Raw genomic sequence first — 18244 nt, 5'->3', positions numbered from 1 at the left:
TCCACCCCGCCGCCTGCTGACGCCATCTTTGCTAGGGGCAGGGAGGGCCCGCGGGCCCCCGAGCCCGCCATCTTTGCTAAGGGCGGGGAGGGCCCGCGGGCCCCGAGCCCGCCATCTTTGCTAAGGGCGGGGAGGGCCCGCGGGCCCCGAGCCCGCCATCTTTGCTAGGGGCGGGGAGGGCCCGCGGGCCCCGAGCCCGCCATCTTTGCTAGGGGCGGGGAGGGCCCGCGGGCCCCGAGGCCGCCATCTTTGCTAGGGGCGGGGAGGGCCCGCGGGCCCCGAGCCCGCCATCTTTGCTAGGGGCGGGGAGGGCCCGCGGGCCCCGAGCCCGCCATCTTTGCTAGGGGCGGGGAGGGCCCGCGGGCCCCGAGCCCGCCATCTTTGCTAGGGGCGGGGAGGGCCCGCGGGCCCCGAGCCCGCCATCTTTGCTAGGGGCAGGGAGGGCCCGCGGGCCCCGAGCCCGCCATCTTTGCTAAGGGCGGGGTGTGCGCGGGCCCCGAGGCCGCCATCTTTGCTAGGGGCGGCGCGGCGCGCTGCCCGGGCTCCGGGCAGGGACACGGGGAGCGGCCAGGCTGGGTCAGCCCTGGCGTGACCCGCCCCGGCCCGGTCCGTGGGGCCCAGAGGCCTCCTGTGCCCCCCCGGGAACGGCCTCTGATCCCTTGAGCGGGGGCCGGCTGACCCGGGGCTGGGAGTTCAATCCTTGAGGGGCCAGCCGGGGAGCGGGGCAGAAACTGGGGACTGGCCCTGCTTTGAGCAGGGGTCGGCTCCAGCCCCGGTACTCTGTGGCCCTCCGTGAACTTACCTCGCTCTGTGGTTAACCCCGTCGTGCTTTCGGCCGCCGCAGCGTCCCCAGGCGAGGAGTTCCACGGGTCGCCTGCGCGCGGGGGGAAGGGTCCCTTCCTCCGGGGTGTTTGAAACCCGCTGCCCGTTCATTGCACTGGGTGGCCCCTGGTTCCTGGGTTACGAGAAGGGGTAAATAACTCGTCCTTCTTTCCTTTCTCCGCCTCCGTCAGGATTTTATAGGCCTCCATCGTATCTCCCTGCGTCGTCTCTCTTCGAAGATGACCTATCCCCGTCGGTTTAATCTCTCCTCATATAGACGCTGTTTCCTACCCACAATTGCTTGCCCTCTGTGCTTTCTCCCAGTCTAGTCCTTTCTTTCCCGTGGCGTGGCACCAAGCAGCACGCAGTATTCGAGGTGTGGGCAAGCCCAGTGCCCGGGGCAACCCTACAATAGCACACGGGCTGGGCAGGCCCAGTGCTCGCAGGGCACCCTTCAATCACACACGGGACGGGCAACTGAGGACCGTACTGTAACTGCAGGCAGGGAGCTCATGTGAGTTTGCGGTTCCCCAGCACCCAGGCGGGATCCCCAGAGGGCTGGATGTGCTCGGAGGGCTGCTCTGGAGAGGAGGACTGCCTGCCTGCCTGCCTGCCTGCCCCCTCTCCGGGACTGCCCGGATTAGGAGCTGATTAGAGCTGTTATTAAGCTCATTTCTCTCTGGCCTTAGCAGCGGGCAGCTGCCTGGGGCCGTTGCTGACCCACCATGGACAAGGAGAACAGCCTAGAGAGAAGCCGCAGGAAGGCCTACCTTGAGGTGAGGACTGAGGGGAGCCCTGCGTCCGCGCTGTGCCTTTTTGGGGTGCCAGTGGGAGCAGGGGACTGAGGCCAGTCACTGGGGATTGGAGGGGAGGCTGAGCCAACCCCACAGCAGCCCTGTTACATGGGGCCCCAGCTGGCACAGGGAGTTCTCGCCCTTGGGGGCTGGGTGTTTCTCAGGCCAGGCAAGGGGGTGAATGTCTCCAACACACCACAGTCCTATGGGTGAGATCATTGGCGAGCCCCAGGCACTGAGCGACTAGGGAGCCAAGAGCGTCCTTCCCCAGGGACAGACACATTTATGGCTGGACTCCAAGTAGCTTGATTTGCCATATAAGCAACTGGACCCCAGTCTGGGACAACATGAACAAGGGACAGTGGATCCCCAGCATCCCGCCCCCCTAATCCTTCCTCTGCCCAGGCACCCCCTGAAATTCTCCCCCCAACCCAGCAAGAGGAGACACAAGTCACTTGTACCCAGTCGTCAGCCCCAGCTGGCAATGGCTCTCCGGGCAGAATGCCAGCCACCCGGAGAAGCAGTGTCCTCTGGAGAGAGGGGTGGGCTGGGAGCTAGGCCCTGGCATTGGGATCCCACTGCACACCAATGGGCCTGGCCTGCAGCAGGCCAGCCCCATGCCTCAGTTTCCCTCTGTAAAGTGGGGACAGTGCTGTTGCCCTGGAGGTGGGAGGTTAGTCAGTTACCCAGGATTAGCTGGTCTGTAAAGAGCTCTGAGAACTGACACACGGGGCGCATGGCCGGAGTTAGGGTTCTAATGGAGACAGACACCAATGCCGAGCTCCGCAGGAAAGGCTGTGAGCAAAGCGGCACGGGGCTCAGGGGCACCGAGTCACGACCAAAGCTGCAAGGAGTCCTGGCCCCCAGCCCATGTGCACTGTGTCCCTTTGGGGAGCCGTCAGATGGGAACATCTCCCCACAAGTACCAGGAAAGCCAGGAGCAGCACCAGGTTCAGCTACGTCCTGCCACAAACCCACCCTTCCTGTGCCTCGACACGGCCAGGGCAGGGCAAGGGAGTGGGCAGCGAGGTCGTGCACCGGTCCATCTCCCCCAGCCCAAGTTGGGACCCAGGCGTCACACAGGTGTGTGCATGCGGGGAGGGGGAGCTCTAGGGGTGGGGAGGAGAGATGGATAATGGGGAAAGCCTAGCGGTTAGCCCCAGGGCTGAGGGACTGACTCCTGGCCCTTGCTGCCCACCTGCCCCAGCCCAGCTGTGGAATCCAGTTCTCTTGTTCCCTAGTTCGGTGCCCCCCACCCCTCTGCCAGGGAGCACGCCACCTGTCCTGGCTCCCTTGTTTCTTCTGACCAATAAGAAACTGCCTCCCTCTGCCCCCCTTCCCTGCTCCTCCATTGCTACACCCCCTGCACCTTTCCCTGTGCCCCCTTTGCTGCACCCCTCTATTGCCCTTCCCTGCACCCCCAAAACCCCCTTCACTGCACCCCTCTGTCCCTCCGTCCCCCTTCACTGCACCCCTCAGCCCCTTCTCGTCCCCATTGCTGCACCCCTCCATCTCCCTTCCCTGCACCCCCACCCCTTCTCCCCTTCCATGCACCCCCAAAACCCCTTTCACTGCACCTCTCTGTCCCTTCTCCCATTCCCCATTGCTTTGCTGCAACCCTCTACCCCCCTTCCCTGTGCACCCTTTGCTGCACCCCATTGCGGCACTCTTCCATCCCCCTTCACTGCACCCCACCCCTTTTCTCGTTCCCTAGTCCCCCACCCCCTTTCGCTCTCCGCCCCTTCGCCCCTCCTCCACTGCTGCAACCCTCTGCCGCCCATCCCTGCACCTCTCTACCCCCTGCTCCTGCAGCTGGCACGCCTCCATCCTGCTGAGCAGCGCCCTGAACTCAGGGTTACACAGACACGTGGCCATGAGTCACAAAGCACAGGGGTGGCTTCCCTAGGTGACAGGGTGGGTGCATAGCCCTGTCCCTGGGATGGACGCACGCTCTGGGCTCAGGCGGGGAGACGTGCAGGCAGAGTGCAGCTGGGTGGCTTGTCCGAGTGGCTGATCTATTGGTCTTGATTTCTGTGGGAATGTGACAGAACTGAAATCGGCAGCCAGGCCTGTTTTGCTGGCTGTAGGCCTGGAGGGGTGCAGCAAAGGGGGTAGGCTGGAGGGGGGAGAGGGGTGCAGAGAAGGGGAGAAAGGAGCAGAGGGGCAAAAGGGTGGGGGGCACCAAACTAGGGAGCCAGAGAATGGGGTTCCTGAGCTGGGCTGGGGCAGGTGGGCAGCAAGGGCCAGGACTCAGTCACTCAGCCCTGGGGCCAACCGCTGGGCTTTCCCCATTATCCTCTCCTCCCCCACGCCTAAAGCCCCTCCCCTGTCATCGTTAAACCCAGGTCCCAGCTGAAGGGCTTCCCCCAGGAGCTTCCTCACAGGAGACAGGTGATGGATTGCGAGCCCAGCAGGGACCAGTGTCATCTCTGTGGCCTCTCTAGCAAAGCGCAGGTCTCTGACCACTTCAGCTTCCTCGCCCCCTTCCCTGCCTGCCTGCCCCTTGCTGACGGGGAGAGGGAGGGAGAGTTCAGTTAGAAATGAGCAGGGTCCAGGCGCTTGCTGCTCCTGGGGAGTGGGGGGAGGCAGGACTGATGAAGCCAAGCCCGTCCAGCGGCTTTTCCTGGTGCAGGGGATGGGTGATCCCAGCACATGCCCGCCTTCCGGGCCCCCCCCACCACGAGCACCCCCACCCGCTCCTGCACACACATACACCCACCCATGTGTGCACTCGCTAAAACTTGCAATGCAGGCACCACCCCCCCAGCCTAGCAGTGGCCCACGTGTCCTTGAACACACCTTCCCATGCGTGCCCCCCCGCCCACCCTCCAGTGTGCACATGGACCCGCCCCCCCGACACGTGCACACACCCTGGACAAGGCTCAAGTGACCCCGCACTGCTTTGGAGAACTTCACCAAAGAGCAGAAAGCAAATCTTTGCAAGAACACGTCAGAAGCCCCAGCAGACCCAAGCCATGGCCCATCCCCACTCAGGCTCTCCCTCCCTTCATCGCTAGCCCCCTGTGGTCACCCAGGCAGCTGCCCTCCACACCCCAGCACCTACTGAGCCCAGCACTAACTCAAGGGGAGGATCAGCAACACTGAGCCTGGACCCAGCTTCCCCAGGCGGGGAGGTCAGGGAGTGGGGGAGAGTCAGGAATTCTTTCTTCCAGAATAATGCCCAGATGCTCTCTCAGAGAGTGGATCCTGTGTGTGTTCAGGGAGGCCTGGCTGGCTGGGCTAAGTAGGCCAAGCAACTGACCCGGTGGCCCACACTAAATGAGGAGATTGGCAGGGATTAGACCTCAGGATACTCTTGGCTTTCAGTCCACTCCCTTCATGCATAAAGCAGCCACTGAGGGAAGGGGCTGGCAGTGCCTGGGAGACCTTGGAGCTGGTGTCACCCATGATCAGCCCCACTAGAATAGGGAGCAGAAGTATAGAAAGAGAGACACTCCTGCGCCAGATAAATCTGGGGGCCCTGCTAGCCTGACACTCCCCCCTGCTGCACTGGAGCAGGCCAGTGGGCACACCTACGTGGCAGGCCTGTCTCCTGGTTGAACCACATCAGTCTAGTTGGCAAAGTGCAAAGGTCCCACAACACAGGCTGTGCAGGGAGGGAGGGGAAAGCCCCAGCTAAGGGCCAGCCCAGCCACCCTGACCCTCCCTGCTAAGTTCTTACCCAGGCCTTGGGTAACTTGTTTCTGGAGGGGTCTGGGGCATGCTAGGCAGAGAAGGCCCAACTGGTCTCTGCCCCAAAGAGCGCACTATGGGGCAAGTAGCAGCAGGGCTCCAGCAGTCACTGGCTACAGCAGCTTATCCAAGGGGCCCAGACACAGATTCTGCCCAGCACCTTCTGCAGGGGGCATCATAACTTATGGGGAACATGGGGATCTCTACCAGGCTGCTGCAGAGGGTTCTGCATGGGGAGTCGGGGGGGGTTGGCCAGAGACTCTGCAGGGGGTGTTGCAGGGAGCTCTGCAGGGGGCATCATGAGGGGCCATCGGGGGAGCTCTGTAAGGGGTTCAGCAGTGGGCTCTCTGGAGGGTGTCATGGGGGGCTCTGGAGGGAGTGTCACAGGAGGCTCATGGAGGCTGTTGTGGGGGGTTCAGTTGAGGTGTTGCAAGGGGCCCTGGGGGGGTATTATGGTGGCGCTTTGTAGGGAGTGTCATGGGGGTTCAGTCAGGGGTGACGTGGGGGCTCATGGGGAGCTCAGTGGGGGTGTCACAGGGGTTCAGTTGGGGTGACAAGGGGGCTCTGCAGGGGTGTCATGGGCGGTTCAGTCAGGGGTGACATGGGGGGCTACGTAGGGTTCACTCAGAGGTGGCCCCGGGGAATCATGGGGGACTCATAGGGGTGTGGCAGGGCATTCAGTCAAGGGTGACATGGGGGGTTCAGTCAAGGGTGACATGGGGGTTCAGTTGGGGTGACATGGGGGCTCATGGGGGGCTATGTAGGGTTCACTCAGAGATGGCCCCGGGGAATCATGGGGGACTCATAGGGGTGTGGCAGGGCATTCAGTCAAGGGTGACATGGGGGTTCAGTCAAGGGTGACATGGGGGCTCATGGGGGGCTATGTAGGGTTCACTCAGAGGTGACCCGGGGGAATCATGGGGGACTCATAGGGGTCTGGCAGGGCGTTCAGTCAAGGGTGACATGGGGGACTCATAGGGGTCTGGCAGGGCATTCAGTCAGGGGTGACATGGGGGTTCAGTTGGGGTGACATGGGGGCTCATGGGGGGCTATGTAGGGTTCACTCAGAGGTGACCCCAGGGAATCATGGGGGACTCGTAGGGGTCTGGCAGGGCGTTCAGTCAAGGGTGACATGGGGGTTCAGTCAGGGGTGACATGGGGGCTCATGGGGGGCTATGTAGGGTTCACTCAGAGGTGACCCGGGGGAATCATGGGGGACTCATAGGGGTCTGGCAGGGCGTTCAGTCAAGGGTGACATGGGGCGTTCAGTCAAGGGTGACATGGGGGTTCAGCCGGGGGTATCTCGGGGGCTCATGGCAGGGGCAGTGTCTGGCTAGCTGCAGAGGGTGCAGCAGGGAGTTCCACAGGTTGGCGATGGTGGGCCCTGCCCCTGAGCCCTGCCGCACGGGCCTGCCCTCTCCACCGTGGGGCAAACCGGGCGGGGGAGGGGCAGATACGCCCTCCAGGCCCCGCCCACCCCGTCCTCACGTGGCCGGACACCAACATCCCTTATCACGTGACAGAGCGGGCGGGGGGCAGAAGCCGGCGGACCCTCGTCACGTGCCAGTTCCTAGCCCGCTGATTGGGTCTTGGCTCCCCGGCCCGAGCTGGGGCGGGTCGGCGAGCGGCGGCGGCCGGTGAGTGTCGGGGCCGGGCGGGGTGGCGGGGCCGCCGCTCTGCGGCCACCAGGGACCCCGGCGCGGGCCCGAGGAGCCTCCGGCCGGCCGCGGAGGTGCCGGTTACCATGGCTACCGCGGGCCGCGCCTGCCCGCTGAAGTGCCCGGATGGACCCGGAGGTTTCCCGGGGGGCGGGGCCAATTCCGGGCGCGCCACGCCCCCTGCCGGCGCCACGCCCCCTGGCCTCTTGCCCCGCCCCCCAACCCCCTAGGGCCCAGAGCCGCAGCACGTGGAGGCTCCGGGGGGCTGTGGCCCCCCAGCGGGGAGCCGGGCGGGCGTTGAGGGGGCTGACGGCAGAGGCCAGGGCGTGGGGGGAGATGCCCCCCCCCCGAGGTCTGGGATCTGCAGGGCCCCCATTCGTAGCCCTGCTCGCCCCTTGTGACCCCCCCGGCCTGCTGCCCCCCGGCCCGGGCTGGGGCTGTGTGGGAACGTGTGTCCCTGGCTGAGCTGCCCCCCACTGCCTGGGCATCAGCACATGCCCGGGGGGCCGTTCTGGTCTGTCTCCACTGCAGCGTGAGCTCAAGTCAGCAGACCCTGGCCCTGAGCGTCCACACTCGTCTGCAAGCCCAGGTGTGGAGCTGTTACACCCTGAGGTGTGTCGGCATCTACGCGGCATTATGCGGGCCTGAGGCCAACCGCCCATATCCCAGAGTTCTTGCACCCTCCCAAACCGTGGCCGCTGGAGCCCTCTGTTCCTGGGGCAGTGTGGGGAAACTTGACTGGCTGCCGAAGCTGCTTGTCCAGAGGAAAAAGAAAGTCAGGGCTTGGGATTGTGGCTACTTTTGGCTCACTGCCAGAGCATGAGTCCAGTGGGGCTGCATCTACACTGCAAAGCAACAGGGCTTGAACCCTGGCTCCAAGCTTGACTGAGGCTCAGGTCCTCCACCCCGGTGGGGTCCCGGGACCCTGGGTCCAAACCCTGGGTTAGCATGATTGGTGTGTAGGCAGAAGGGGGTTAGTCTTGAGGCTGAGTTCAAACCCTGGATTTAACTGCAGTGTAGACACACCCTCGGTTCCTGGGTGCCCGTCCCCTGCACGTGGAGGTTGGGGGCTGGGGCACTACCCTAAGGTGGCAGCCGAGGTCCGTGTGGCTAGGGCTGTCAGGAGATGGTGCTGCTGTCCTTAGGAGGGGTCAGGGTCAGAGTCAACTAAGCTGGCGGCTGCCTCTGCAGGCGATGCTGAGGTTGACCCACCAACCCTTGTCTCTTGCAGATGATCGAAGTAGATGGCATTGGCCTGAATGCTGTCTTCATCCTCATCATGTCGCGCATGTCGCAGGCCTCGGGCTCCATCCTGCCGCCGCTGAGCTCGCTGGTGGGGCCCAAGAAGGTGTCTCCTGCCGATGGGCACGGGGAGAGAGAGGAGTCAGCGGACTCAGGTGAGGACAGAAACTCGGTGTGGCTGGGCAGAATCACACCATGACAGGTTCGGGCAGGAGGAGAGCTGGACACCAAAGCCTCCATTGAAAGCAGAGACCATAAACCCCAATCGAGGGCTGTGACGGCAACTCCTTGGCAGCCTGTGGTGGCCTGGGCTGCTCACTGTGGTGCCAGGGCATGCTTGCCTGCTGCCAAGTCAGGTAGACACCTGGGGCGGGATGGCTGCTCTTTTTAGTCTCTTGATCCTTTAATTGCATTTGTGCCTCTTTCCTGCAGCTCCTTTTGTTCAGTCTGGGCCATTTAATCCCTGGGAATTACTGGCAGGGGAAGGGCAGCTGCAGAGGCAGCGATGGGGGAGGATAAGAAGCAGTGCAGGCTGAGGAAGTGCAGAGGGGAGGCAGGCAGGGGGCTGGCAGCAGGGAAGAGAGCGAGGAGCTGAAGGTGGCCGTGGGTGACCTGCAGCCTTGTGTCACAGCCCTGACAGCAACGGGAGGCAGGGGAGACAGAGCTATGCTGGAGCTGCCCCTTTGTCCCTCTGCATCACTGGCACTGGGGCTGTTCACCCATACCCCTGTCCTGTTGAATCGTGCGGGCCCTCCAAAGCACAGTTGGTGTCCCCTGCAGCCAGGCGAGTGATGGATCTAGCTCCTTTCCCCATGGCCGGGGTGTCGGGGGTTCCCCAAAGACGAGTGTGGGAGTGGTGGGTTGAGGATGGGGTAATTACAGGTGGTCCAGGGGCTATAAGGCAGGTGCCTCGTGGTTCTCCGTACCCCAGGCCACTGGAGCTGGGGGCGTCCTAGGGAGTGTTGGGGGCACATCTACAGGAGCATGATGGACCGTTGGGGGGCATATCTCTGCTCCCCCTACGTATTGGGCCCTTTCCATTCAGCCCCAGTCTGGCTCTGCTTTCGCCGCTGGGGGAGGTTACAGGGGGTTCCCTGGGGCTGCAGCTGCCTCCTCCCATCTCCAGGCTCCCCGAGGCTCCGTGTCTTGCAGGCCGCAGCTCCCTGAGCGGCTTTGCCAGGTCCCTGCGGAAGGCGGAGGCCCTGCTGTGGAGCTGCGTGAACCCCAGTGAGCAGCGCCTCCTGCAGCCGCGGCACGCCGGTGCCGGTGCCTACGACAGCGACGAGGAGGACTCGCCCGGCGCCCTGGCCTGCCTGGCCCAGGTGGAGCACAGCTTCCTGGGGCTCAGCCGCCGCCTCCGCGTGCAGGAGAACCCCCGCACGGAGACCTTCCAAGGCCACGTCAAGCCGGCGGCCGGTGAGACGGCCCAGGGCGCCTTCTCCTACCACCCCGTCTACCCCAGCGTGGCCAAGCACTGTGCCGCCTTGCACGCCCTGCTGCAGCACCGCCACCACCTCCGCCTCTCCCGCGAGTACAGCCGCCGCCTCAAAGGGGCCTCGGACTTCGTCCGCCACCTCCTGGCTCTCCTGGCGCTGCAGGACTGGGGAGGGGACCCTGGGGGGAGCAGGCAGCTCAGGGGACTCTGTGAGGAGCTGCGGACTCACACCAGCCACTGGAGCGGGCTGCAACGCAAGATGCGCAGCGACCCCTGGCTGCGGGGGCTGCTGCTGCAGCGTCACGAGTCGGTGAGGCACATGCAGGGGGCGCTGGGCCTGCTGGCCCTGCACGCCACCCGCCTGGCGGAGCGCTACCTGGAGGGGCTGCTGCACTGCCTGGCACGGGCCAGCCCCGCCGCCGTCTCCCCTGCCCAGGTCTCCGACCTGTTCCAGGGCCTGGAGATCTACAACCAGGTGCTGAGCGACCAGGCCCTGGCGCGGGCCTCTAGCGAGCCGGGGGCTGATCCCGCCACTCCCCACCAGCGCAAAGGGGAGGTGGGGGGTGGCGCTCAGGCCTATCCCATTGGGCGGGTGCTGGGCATGCTGGCAGCCGAGAGAGGCAGGCTGGCCGCCCACAGACTCCACCAGCTCCTCGTGCGGCGGGCACAGGGGGACAGCCTGGAACAGGTGCATGCTGTGGTGCCTTGGTCCCTGGACCACAGCAGCTGCGAGACAGATGTGGGGTCCCCTGGGCCCCCCACAGTGGAGGGGCTGCCGAGCCTCCCCGAGGAGCTGCAGGCGCTGTGCAGGGAGGACAAGGAGTTCCTGGACCTTGTTCTGGGAGTCCTGGTGGCCTCCACTGACACCCTCTGGCACCATGTGCTCAAGAGGCCCAAGCAGGAGAAGCCCCCGGCAGAGGAGGGCCAGGAGCCCCCAGTGGTGCCGGCAGCCAGCCCGGGCCTGGACCAGAGGCTGAGCTCAGCCTCCCTGCCCAGCTGGAAGTCCGTGCGCTGGCTGGATGCATCCTACTCGGAGGCTGCCGAGGTTCTGTATGCGCAGTACCGCCCGCTCTTCTGGGAGGCCACGGCCGCCTCGCTGGCCCATCGCCTGGAGCTGCGGCAGGACCAGGCCCAGCCCTTCGGAGGCCTGCCGCAGTGCACAGAAAGGGCAGCAACCGCGCTGGCGCAGGAGCTGAGCCAGGCGCTGAGTCAGGGTGAGTGCCGCGGGGCGGCGGGGAATGGGACGTGGAGCCGTTCCCCTCTAGGGGGCGCTGGCTCCGATCCGGCCCCAGGGTTGGGGCCGGGTTGGGAATGGGGCACAGGGTCTTTCCCCTCCAGGGGGTGCTGGCTCCCATCCAGCCCTGGGGCAAGGGACTGGCTGGATCGGGGGGCAGGTAATAGGACATGGGGTCCTTCCATTCTATGGGGCGCTGGCTCTGATCTGCTTCAGGGCAGGGCCTGGCTGGCTCGGGGGAGTGGGCGGGGTTTAGAACACGGTGCGTCTCCCTTCTGGGGGCGCTGGCTCCCGTCCAGGTGAATGTTTTGGTGCCCAGATATCCTTCCCATTAGGGCTGCGGCGTGGCCGATGGGGCAGGAATTGGAGTCTCAGGCCAGGAGTTTGCCCCAACCTGGCAGTATCTGGCTCCGTAGGAGCCAAGGGCTGACTGGCCTGGCCTGACCCCTCCTCCTTCCCCGGGGCTGGGCCTGTCCTGGTGCTCACCCCTGTGTTCGCTTGCAGCCCGCGTGCCCCCGGAGTGCAAGGCGGCGCTGCAGCACCTCTGCCAGTGCCTGATCTCGCAGGGCGTCTTCCAGAGCTGGGACCGAGGTAAGGCCCAGGGGCTGCTGGCCTGGAGGCCCTGGGGCCGACAGGAGTCCTTTGCGAAGGCCTGGCTGCTGGCACTGGGGCTGGAGGGGCTCTGGGAGCAGGGGGCCCTGCGTGGGGTATTTTGGGGGCATGCTGGGAGTGGGGAGGCTCTGCAGCGACCACGGGGACAGGGCAGGGAGTTTCAGGGCCCCAGTGTGCTCCCCATTGGGCCCGGTGGCAGCAGCATCTCCCTCCCCCACCGTGGTGCTCTCCTCTCTCCCCAGGGTTCTGCCAGGCCCTGGGTTCCAGCCTCAGCGATAAGTGCGTGCCTGGACCCAGGACAGCGGGCACAGCGCACAGCAGGACAGCCCAGCTGCTCCGGGAGCTCCACCCTCCCCTGGCCTTCGCCCTGAAATGCCTGGAGCCTCCACTCGCTGCAAGGACTGGTGAGTGAGGCCCTGCCCGGACGCCAGGGTTCTCTCGGCTGCAGGGCTGGAGCCTCAGGGCGGCGGAGGAGGGCTCTGTATCAGCCAGAGGAGGCGCTCACCGTGGGGGGTGGTTCCTTCTCACGGAGGGGCCCCAGTGCTCTGCAGAGAAATCAGCTTCTAGAGCCCTGGCACCACCTGTGCCCCCCACCCCCAGGGCCACCCCCGGTGCTGCCCATCTCACCCCTATGTCAGGGGCTGCCCCGGTACTGCCTGGCCCCCCTCCCATGCCCCTAAGGCTGCCCCTGACACTTCCTGGCCCCCCAACCCCCACACCGGCCCCTCCCACCCCCAGGCTGCCCCCCCCACCCCAGCGCTGCCCCCCCCCACCCCCACCTCCTGGGCCACCCCTGGGACTGCCTGCCCCCCCCCAATCCCCATCCCCCGGGCTCTCCCCTGCACCAGCTCACCCTGCTCCTCGGGGTCTCCTGGCTTTGCCCATTAACCCATTGTCCTGCCCTGCAGCGAGCGGCAACCTCGTCTCCCCAAGTCTCCGGCTGGAGCTGCTGACTCGCTGCCTGGCCACGGGGCAGGCCTCCTGCTCCTGGCTCATGGCCAAGGCCTATCAGCACCTTGCGGCCTGGTCCCTCTGCCCGTTCCTGCTCGTCACCCAGGGAGATCTCCAGGCAAGTACAGCTCCTGGGACGCTTCCTCGGGCTGGGACCCTCAGCCAGGGAGATGCTGTCTGGGCCTGGGGCCTCTCCCTCCCACAGCTACAGGGACCCGACCCCCAGCTCCCAAGCTGGAGTCCCTCCCTGTAGAGTGCCAGAGCTCCACGGGTGCAGCTGGTACGTGGGAAAGGAAGTTGGCAGCAGAGGGGTTGGGGCTGGGATCCCAGGCCACGGGAGGGCTGCAACTGGCCCCCAGCCAAGCTCTCTTTGGCCATGGCTGGGCTCAGGGCCTCATGTCTTCCTGTCCTCTGCAGCTGTTAAAGGCAGAGACCACCAGGTTGGCAGAGCTCGTGAGTGGAGCCTTCCCTGAGGGCGGGGACAGCCCCAGGTGGGTGCAGCCAGCCCTGGGCTCCCACCAGGAGCGGCAGCTGTGCCTACAGATCCACTCCACCGCTGCCAGCATCCAGGTAAGGGACCCTGCCCTGCCTCGCGCTACCTGGGAGCGCTGCAGCGCCTCACGGTGACTGCGTAGGGTTCGGGTCTCAGGGCTTCAGGGGAGGGGCCCTGCCTTGGGCCAGCCCATTCCTCTCTGAGCCGCAGCCCTCCTCTGGCGAGCCCCGGGGAGCTGTGCCACAGAGCTGGGCACGGACTGGAAACTCCTGCATGGAGGGTCGGAGCACCTTCCTGTCCCCAGCCCTGTTCTGGGCCGATCTGGGCTGATGCGGCAGTGCAAGCTGCGACCTGGCAAGGGGGCAGGGCTGGGGGGGCGGTGCCAGCTGGGACCCGGGGGAGGGCAGGGCTGGGGGGGCGGTGCCAGCTGGGACCTGGGGAAGGGGGCAGGGTGGGGGGAGCGGTGCCAGCTGGGACCTGGGGAAGGGGGCAGGGTGGGGGGAGTGGTGCCAGCTGGGACCTGGGGAAGGGGGCAGGGTGGGGGAGCGGTGCCAGCTGGGACCTGGGGAAGAGGACTGTCTGATCCAGGTGGGCAGGTTGTAGGGGGGAACAGCTGGTGGCAACTCTAGTCAGATGGGTGGTGTGGAGTGTGCAGTGCTGGCTCTGAGCTGGGTAGGCTGGAGGTGGGGCCGGCCCCATGGTGGTGGCACTGGATGGAAGCTGGGGTGGGGCCGGCCCCAGGGTGGTGGCCCTGGGTGGAAGCTGGCTTTGCTCCATCTCCTGGCACATGTGCCCGGGACCCGCTGCGTCATCCTTGCTGCACTAAGCTGGCAGGCGCCTGAGGGTGGGGGTGCCAAGCCGGGCTCTCCCAGGGGTGCCGGCCAGCTCCCGCTTTGTTCCCCAGAGCTTCTCCCAGGACGTGCTGCAGATGTTCTCCACCGACTGCAAGCGGATTTCGGCAGAGATCTTCGGCCAGACCATGCCGCTGGGCAAGCACTGGAGAGCGGGTCTCCGTGCAGGTACGTACCCCCGTGTCCTCCTTGCCCAGCCCCGTCCGCCAACAGACCTGGTGGGCAGAGCAGCTCAGAGCTGGCACGTCAGGCTGAGAGCAGCTTCCTTCTTGCCCAGGCCTGTCCCGGACCCTGCCCTGCCACGGCAGCCTGGAGCACCAGCTCTGGGCCCAGGCCCTGCTGGCAGGCCGCTGACCCGGCTGTCCCTGGTGGCTCTCCCAGGCTGCATGGATCGCTAACTCCCAGCATGCTGGGCTGGCTGCCTGGCATTGCCGGCGCCTGGGGGCTGCAGCTTGAGTCTGTGGGGCAGCACCGTGCCCACAGGGCCCAGGCCAGCCTGCCTCACTGGCCCCGGGGAAAGGCCCCGGGTCCCAGTGAGAACTGGAGGTACCTGCTGCTGGGGGCCCAGTGTGAGCACTGCCCTCCCCCATCCCGCCCCTCCCTCTGGGCGGAGCGACTCGGTAGCCAGCGCCTCCTGGGGGCCGGGCAGGGCATAGCTGGCTCTTTGGCACCCCAGTGGGTCACTGTAAAGTCTTGCCCTTCAGGGGTGCGAGTGTCCCACAAATGGGTCCATCGGCCTCACATCGAGTCCTTCCTCCCTGCTCCCCGGGCTTTGCCCACCTCCTTGCCCAGGCCCTGCTCTCCTCTGGGCTCCAGCCGGGGACCCGGCAGTGAACAAGCAGGGTCTGCCTAGTCAGACCCGCTCCCTGCTCCCTCCCTGCTCTGCCTATCAGCAGGCCCTTCCCACAGCTCTGGATCTGCTCCAGGATCCCCCAGGTGGGAATTTAACTCCATGCTGCCACCCTCGTGCGGCCCTTCCAGCGCTTACCTGGGAGATCTGGGCCCTGGCCCCTGCTGCCAGCTCTCCCTGGTCACCTCCCGCTTCCTGCCTGCCGCCCGCCTTTCTAGAGCCGCCTAGCTGGCCATCTGCATTGGGCCTGCCACGCTCTGGAGTTGCACCCGGGTGCCCTAATGAGCTCCCCGTAACCCTTGCCGTGCCAGAGTGGGGCATACACCCCTCACAGCTCCTTCCAGCCATGCAGGGGTAATGCTGCCCCCACCCCGGCCTCTTTCAGACCTACCCAGCACCCCGAGTGAGTACGCCTTGACTGCTGCCCAGAGTGTCCTGGGCCAGGTCCTGCAGGGCATCCAGATGCTCCCACGCGAGTCCCAGATGCCCACGCTCACCCACGTCATGACAGCCTTCGTGGAAGCCTGGATGGACCACATCCTCACCCAGAAAATCAAGTTCAGGTAGCGGAGCTCACGGGGTGCGGTGGCAGCGGGCTGCGGGTCGGGAGTGAGGGGCTGTCAGGGTTCCCTCCCCACTCTGAACTCTAGGGTACAGATGTGGGGACCCGCATGAAAGACCCCCTAAGCTTATTTCTACCAGCTCAGGTTAAAAACTTCCCCAAGGCACAAATCCTTCCTTGTCCTTGGATGGTTCTGCTGCCACCACTAAGTGAGTTAGACAAAGATTCAGGAAAAAGGACCACTTGGAGTTCCTGTTTCCCTAAAATATCCCCCCAAGCCCCTTCACCCCCTTTCCTGGGGAGGCTTGAGAATAATCTGCCAACCAAATAGGTAAACCAGCTGAGCACAGACCAGACCCTTGGGTTTTTAGGACCCTAAAAACCAATCAGATTTTTAAAAAACAGAACTTTATTATAAAGAGGAAAAAAATAAAGAAGCACCTCTGCAAAATCAGGATGGAAGGTAACTTCACAGGGAAATCCGATTCAAAACACAGAGGATTCCCCTCTAGGCAAAACTTTAAAGTTACAAAAAACTGGGATAAACCTCTCTCTTAGCACAGGGAAAATTCACAAGCTAAAACAAAAGATACTCGAACGCATTTCCTTGCTATTACTTACTATTTCTGTGAGTTTAGATGTATCATTCAGTAGGAGCTGGATTACTTGCTTGGTCTCTCTTTGTCTCCGGAGAGCACGCGCAAAAAAACACAAAACAAAAACCTTCCCCCACTGATTTGAAAGTATCTTCTCCCCTTATTGGTCCTTTTGGTCAGGTGCCAACCAGGTTATCTGAGCTTCTTAACCCTCTACAGGCAAAGGAGGGATTCTATGCTACCCTTAGCGGTATGTTTGTGACAGGGCTGGGGGGAGCTCAGGGCTAGGGTAGCAGGGGCTGTGGGTCAGGATTGAGGGGCACTAGCAGAGCTCTGGGGGAGCCCAGGGCTGGAGTAGCAGGGGGCTGCGGGTCGGGAGTGAGGGGCACCGGCAGAGCTGCGATCTCTTCCCCCCTCTAATCCTGGGGCTCCCCAGCCTGCAGGGTGCCTTACAGCTGAAGCAGGACTTCGACACGGTGCGGCAGCTGGTGCAGTCGGAGGATTCCGGCCTCTCGCCCGAGATCAAGCAGTCGGTGCTGTCGCTGCGCATCTTCCAGCAGATGGACAATGCCATCGTCTGCCTCTTGCAGCAGCCCAGCAGCAAGGCCTACCTGCCCTCCCACACCTGGGAGTCCTTCCGCAAATGCTGTGAGTGCCGTGGGGCTGGGCTGGAGGGGCAACGGGCTGCACTGCCCCTTGGCCAGGTGCATGATGGCGGGACAGAGGTGGGAGCCCGGGTGAGCAGGGCTGGGCCCGGGGTGGGACGTGCCCAGAGACGCGCTCTGTTGGCGCACGATCAGCATGCGAGCGTTGAGTATGTGGAGCCCCGCGCCCTGGCACGGGGACAGGATGGACTTGCTCAGCTCTGCACCGGCTGTGGGGGAGCACTGGGGGGGACCGGCTCCATCCTGCACGGCACCCCTGGGCCCGGTGGTGTCAGGGGAGGTTAGCGGGCATCTGTCGAAGGGGAGGTGCCGGTCCGTGGCCCTTTCTCAAGCAGCCTGCTGACAGCCTTCCATCCTGGAGACACTCTGGACTCCTGGGTGCTGCCCTCCCAGCAGGGCTGGGCCTGGCTGGGCACAGGGGAGCAGTATCCCCTTGGCTGAGGCCCTCCTGTAGGTGGTGGGGCTGGGTATGGGTGTCTGGGAGGCACCCTGGGATAGTTCAGCCATGCTGAGGGCTTCTCAGCCATAGAATCAGAGAATATCAGGGTTGGAAGGGACCTCAGGAGGTCATCTAGTCCAACCCCCTGCTCAAAGCAGGACCAATCCCCAACTAAATCATCCCAGCCAGGGCTTTGTCAAGCTGGGCCTTAAAAACCTCAAAGGAAGGAGATTCCACCACCTCCTTAGGTAATGCATTCCAGTGTTTCACCACCCTCCTAGTGAAAAAGTTTTTCCTAATATCCAACCTAAACCTCCCCCACTGCAACTTGAGACCATTACTCCTCGTTCTGTCATCTGCTACCACTGAGAACAGTCTAGATCCATCCTCTCTGGAACCCCCTTTCAGGTAGTTGAAAGCAGCTATCAAATCCCCCCTCATTCTTCTCTTCTGTAGACTAAACATCCCCAGTTCCCTCAACCTCTCCTCATAAGTCATGTGTTCCAGTCCCCTCATCATTTTTGTTGCCCTCCGCTGGACTCTTTCCAATTTATCCACATCCTTCTTGTAGGGGCAGTGGGCTGGGATCCCCCGTGTTACTGGGTTTGGGCTCCTCTGCAGATGGCAAGAGCCTGTCCGAGAGGCCCCTGCCCAGCTCCCCAGGAGATTAGCTCACCCCAGAGCCCCGCGCATTCGCTGGGTGATTCCAGGGTAAACAGCTGTTTGTAGGAGTGGGCAGGAGTCTGCGCGTGGCACCGCCTCCCCCGGCTTGGGGCACCACCTCCGATCAACCCCAACGGGGCGGGGGGCCAGGGCAGGGGTGGGATGGGCTCCGTGGAGGGCCCAGGCGATGACAGCGAGTGAATGGAACACAGCGATGTCAGTGCCGGGCTAACCTCCCCTCTGCCCCCCCACCCCCCCGGGGCTAAACTTTCCTAGAACCCGCCCCCCCCCCCCCCCCGGGTGACATTTTGTCTCTTTGGCCCAGGCTCACACAACGGCATCCGCACTCAGGACTTCCCCCCGGGCAGCCTGAACAGCCTGGAGAGCCTGGACGTGCAGGCCTTGCGCAACAGCACCACCCTGGAGACCCAGAGCTCCGACCTCCTCAGCCAACTGCAAGGCAGCTGCACCCCAGAGTCCTACCTCCCCAGCACCCAGCAGGAGTGGCTCTCCCTGCGGCTGCATGGCACGCGGCGCTGGAAGGTGCCCAGCCTGCCCTGCACCAGGAGCTCTGAGCCCTGAGGGGCTGGGCTCCCCCGGCTGGGGACGTAGCCCGGCCACGTATTCGTGGATAGAAATAGAGCGGCCAAGTAGCCTCAAAGCTCCATGGCTCCATGGTTCTGT

The 18244-nt window shown here is 64.3% G+C and overlaps 1 protein-coding gene across 8 annotated transcripts; it reads left to right on the top strand.

Annotated features, from left to right (window-relative positions):
* The first annotated feature begins 330 nt into the window (after positions 1-330).
* Positions 331-18225, top strand: CCDC142 (coiled-coil domain containing 142). 8 transcript variants are annotated; one of them, XM_037898505.2, is made up of 12 exons: positions 331-972; positions 1515-1598; positions 8199-8364; positions 9362-10858; positions 11383-11469; positions 11733-11894; positions 12399-12559; positions 12859-13011; positions 13839-13953; positions 15021-15198; positions 16230-16441; positions 17886-18225. In XM_037898505.2, exons 2-12 carry the CDS (start codon positions 1548-1550, stop codon positions 18140-18142), a joined length of 3039 nt encoding a protein of 1012 aa, XP_037754433.1. In that variant the 5' UTR covers positions 331-972; positions 1515-1547; the 3' UTR covers positions 18143-18225. The 8 variants fall into 8 exon arrangements, with proteins under 8 accessions (XP_037754433.1, XP_037754432.1, XP_037754430.1 ...); XM_037898504.2 differs by having other exon boundaries at positions 1512-1598; XM_037898502.2 differs by having other exon boundaries at positions 331-1336.
* The last annotated feature ends 19 nt before the right edge of the window (positions 18226-18244 follow it).

This window comes from Chelonia mydas, chromosome 4 (assembly GCF_015237465.2).
Source record: "Chelonia mydas isolate rCheMyd1 chromosome 4, rCheMyd1.pri.v2, whole genome shotgun sequence".
NCBI classification, from domain to species: Eukaryota; Metazoa; Chordata; order Testudines; family Cheloniidae; genus Chelonia; species Chelonia mydas.
The sequence above is the reverse complement of the archived record's forward strand: the minus strand, read 5'-3'. Positions and strand labels throughout refer to the sequence as shown.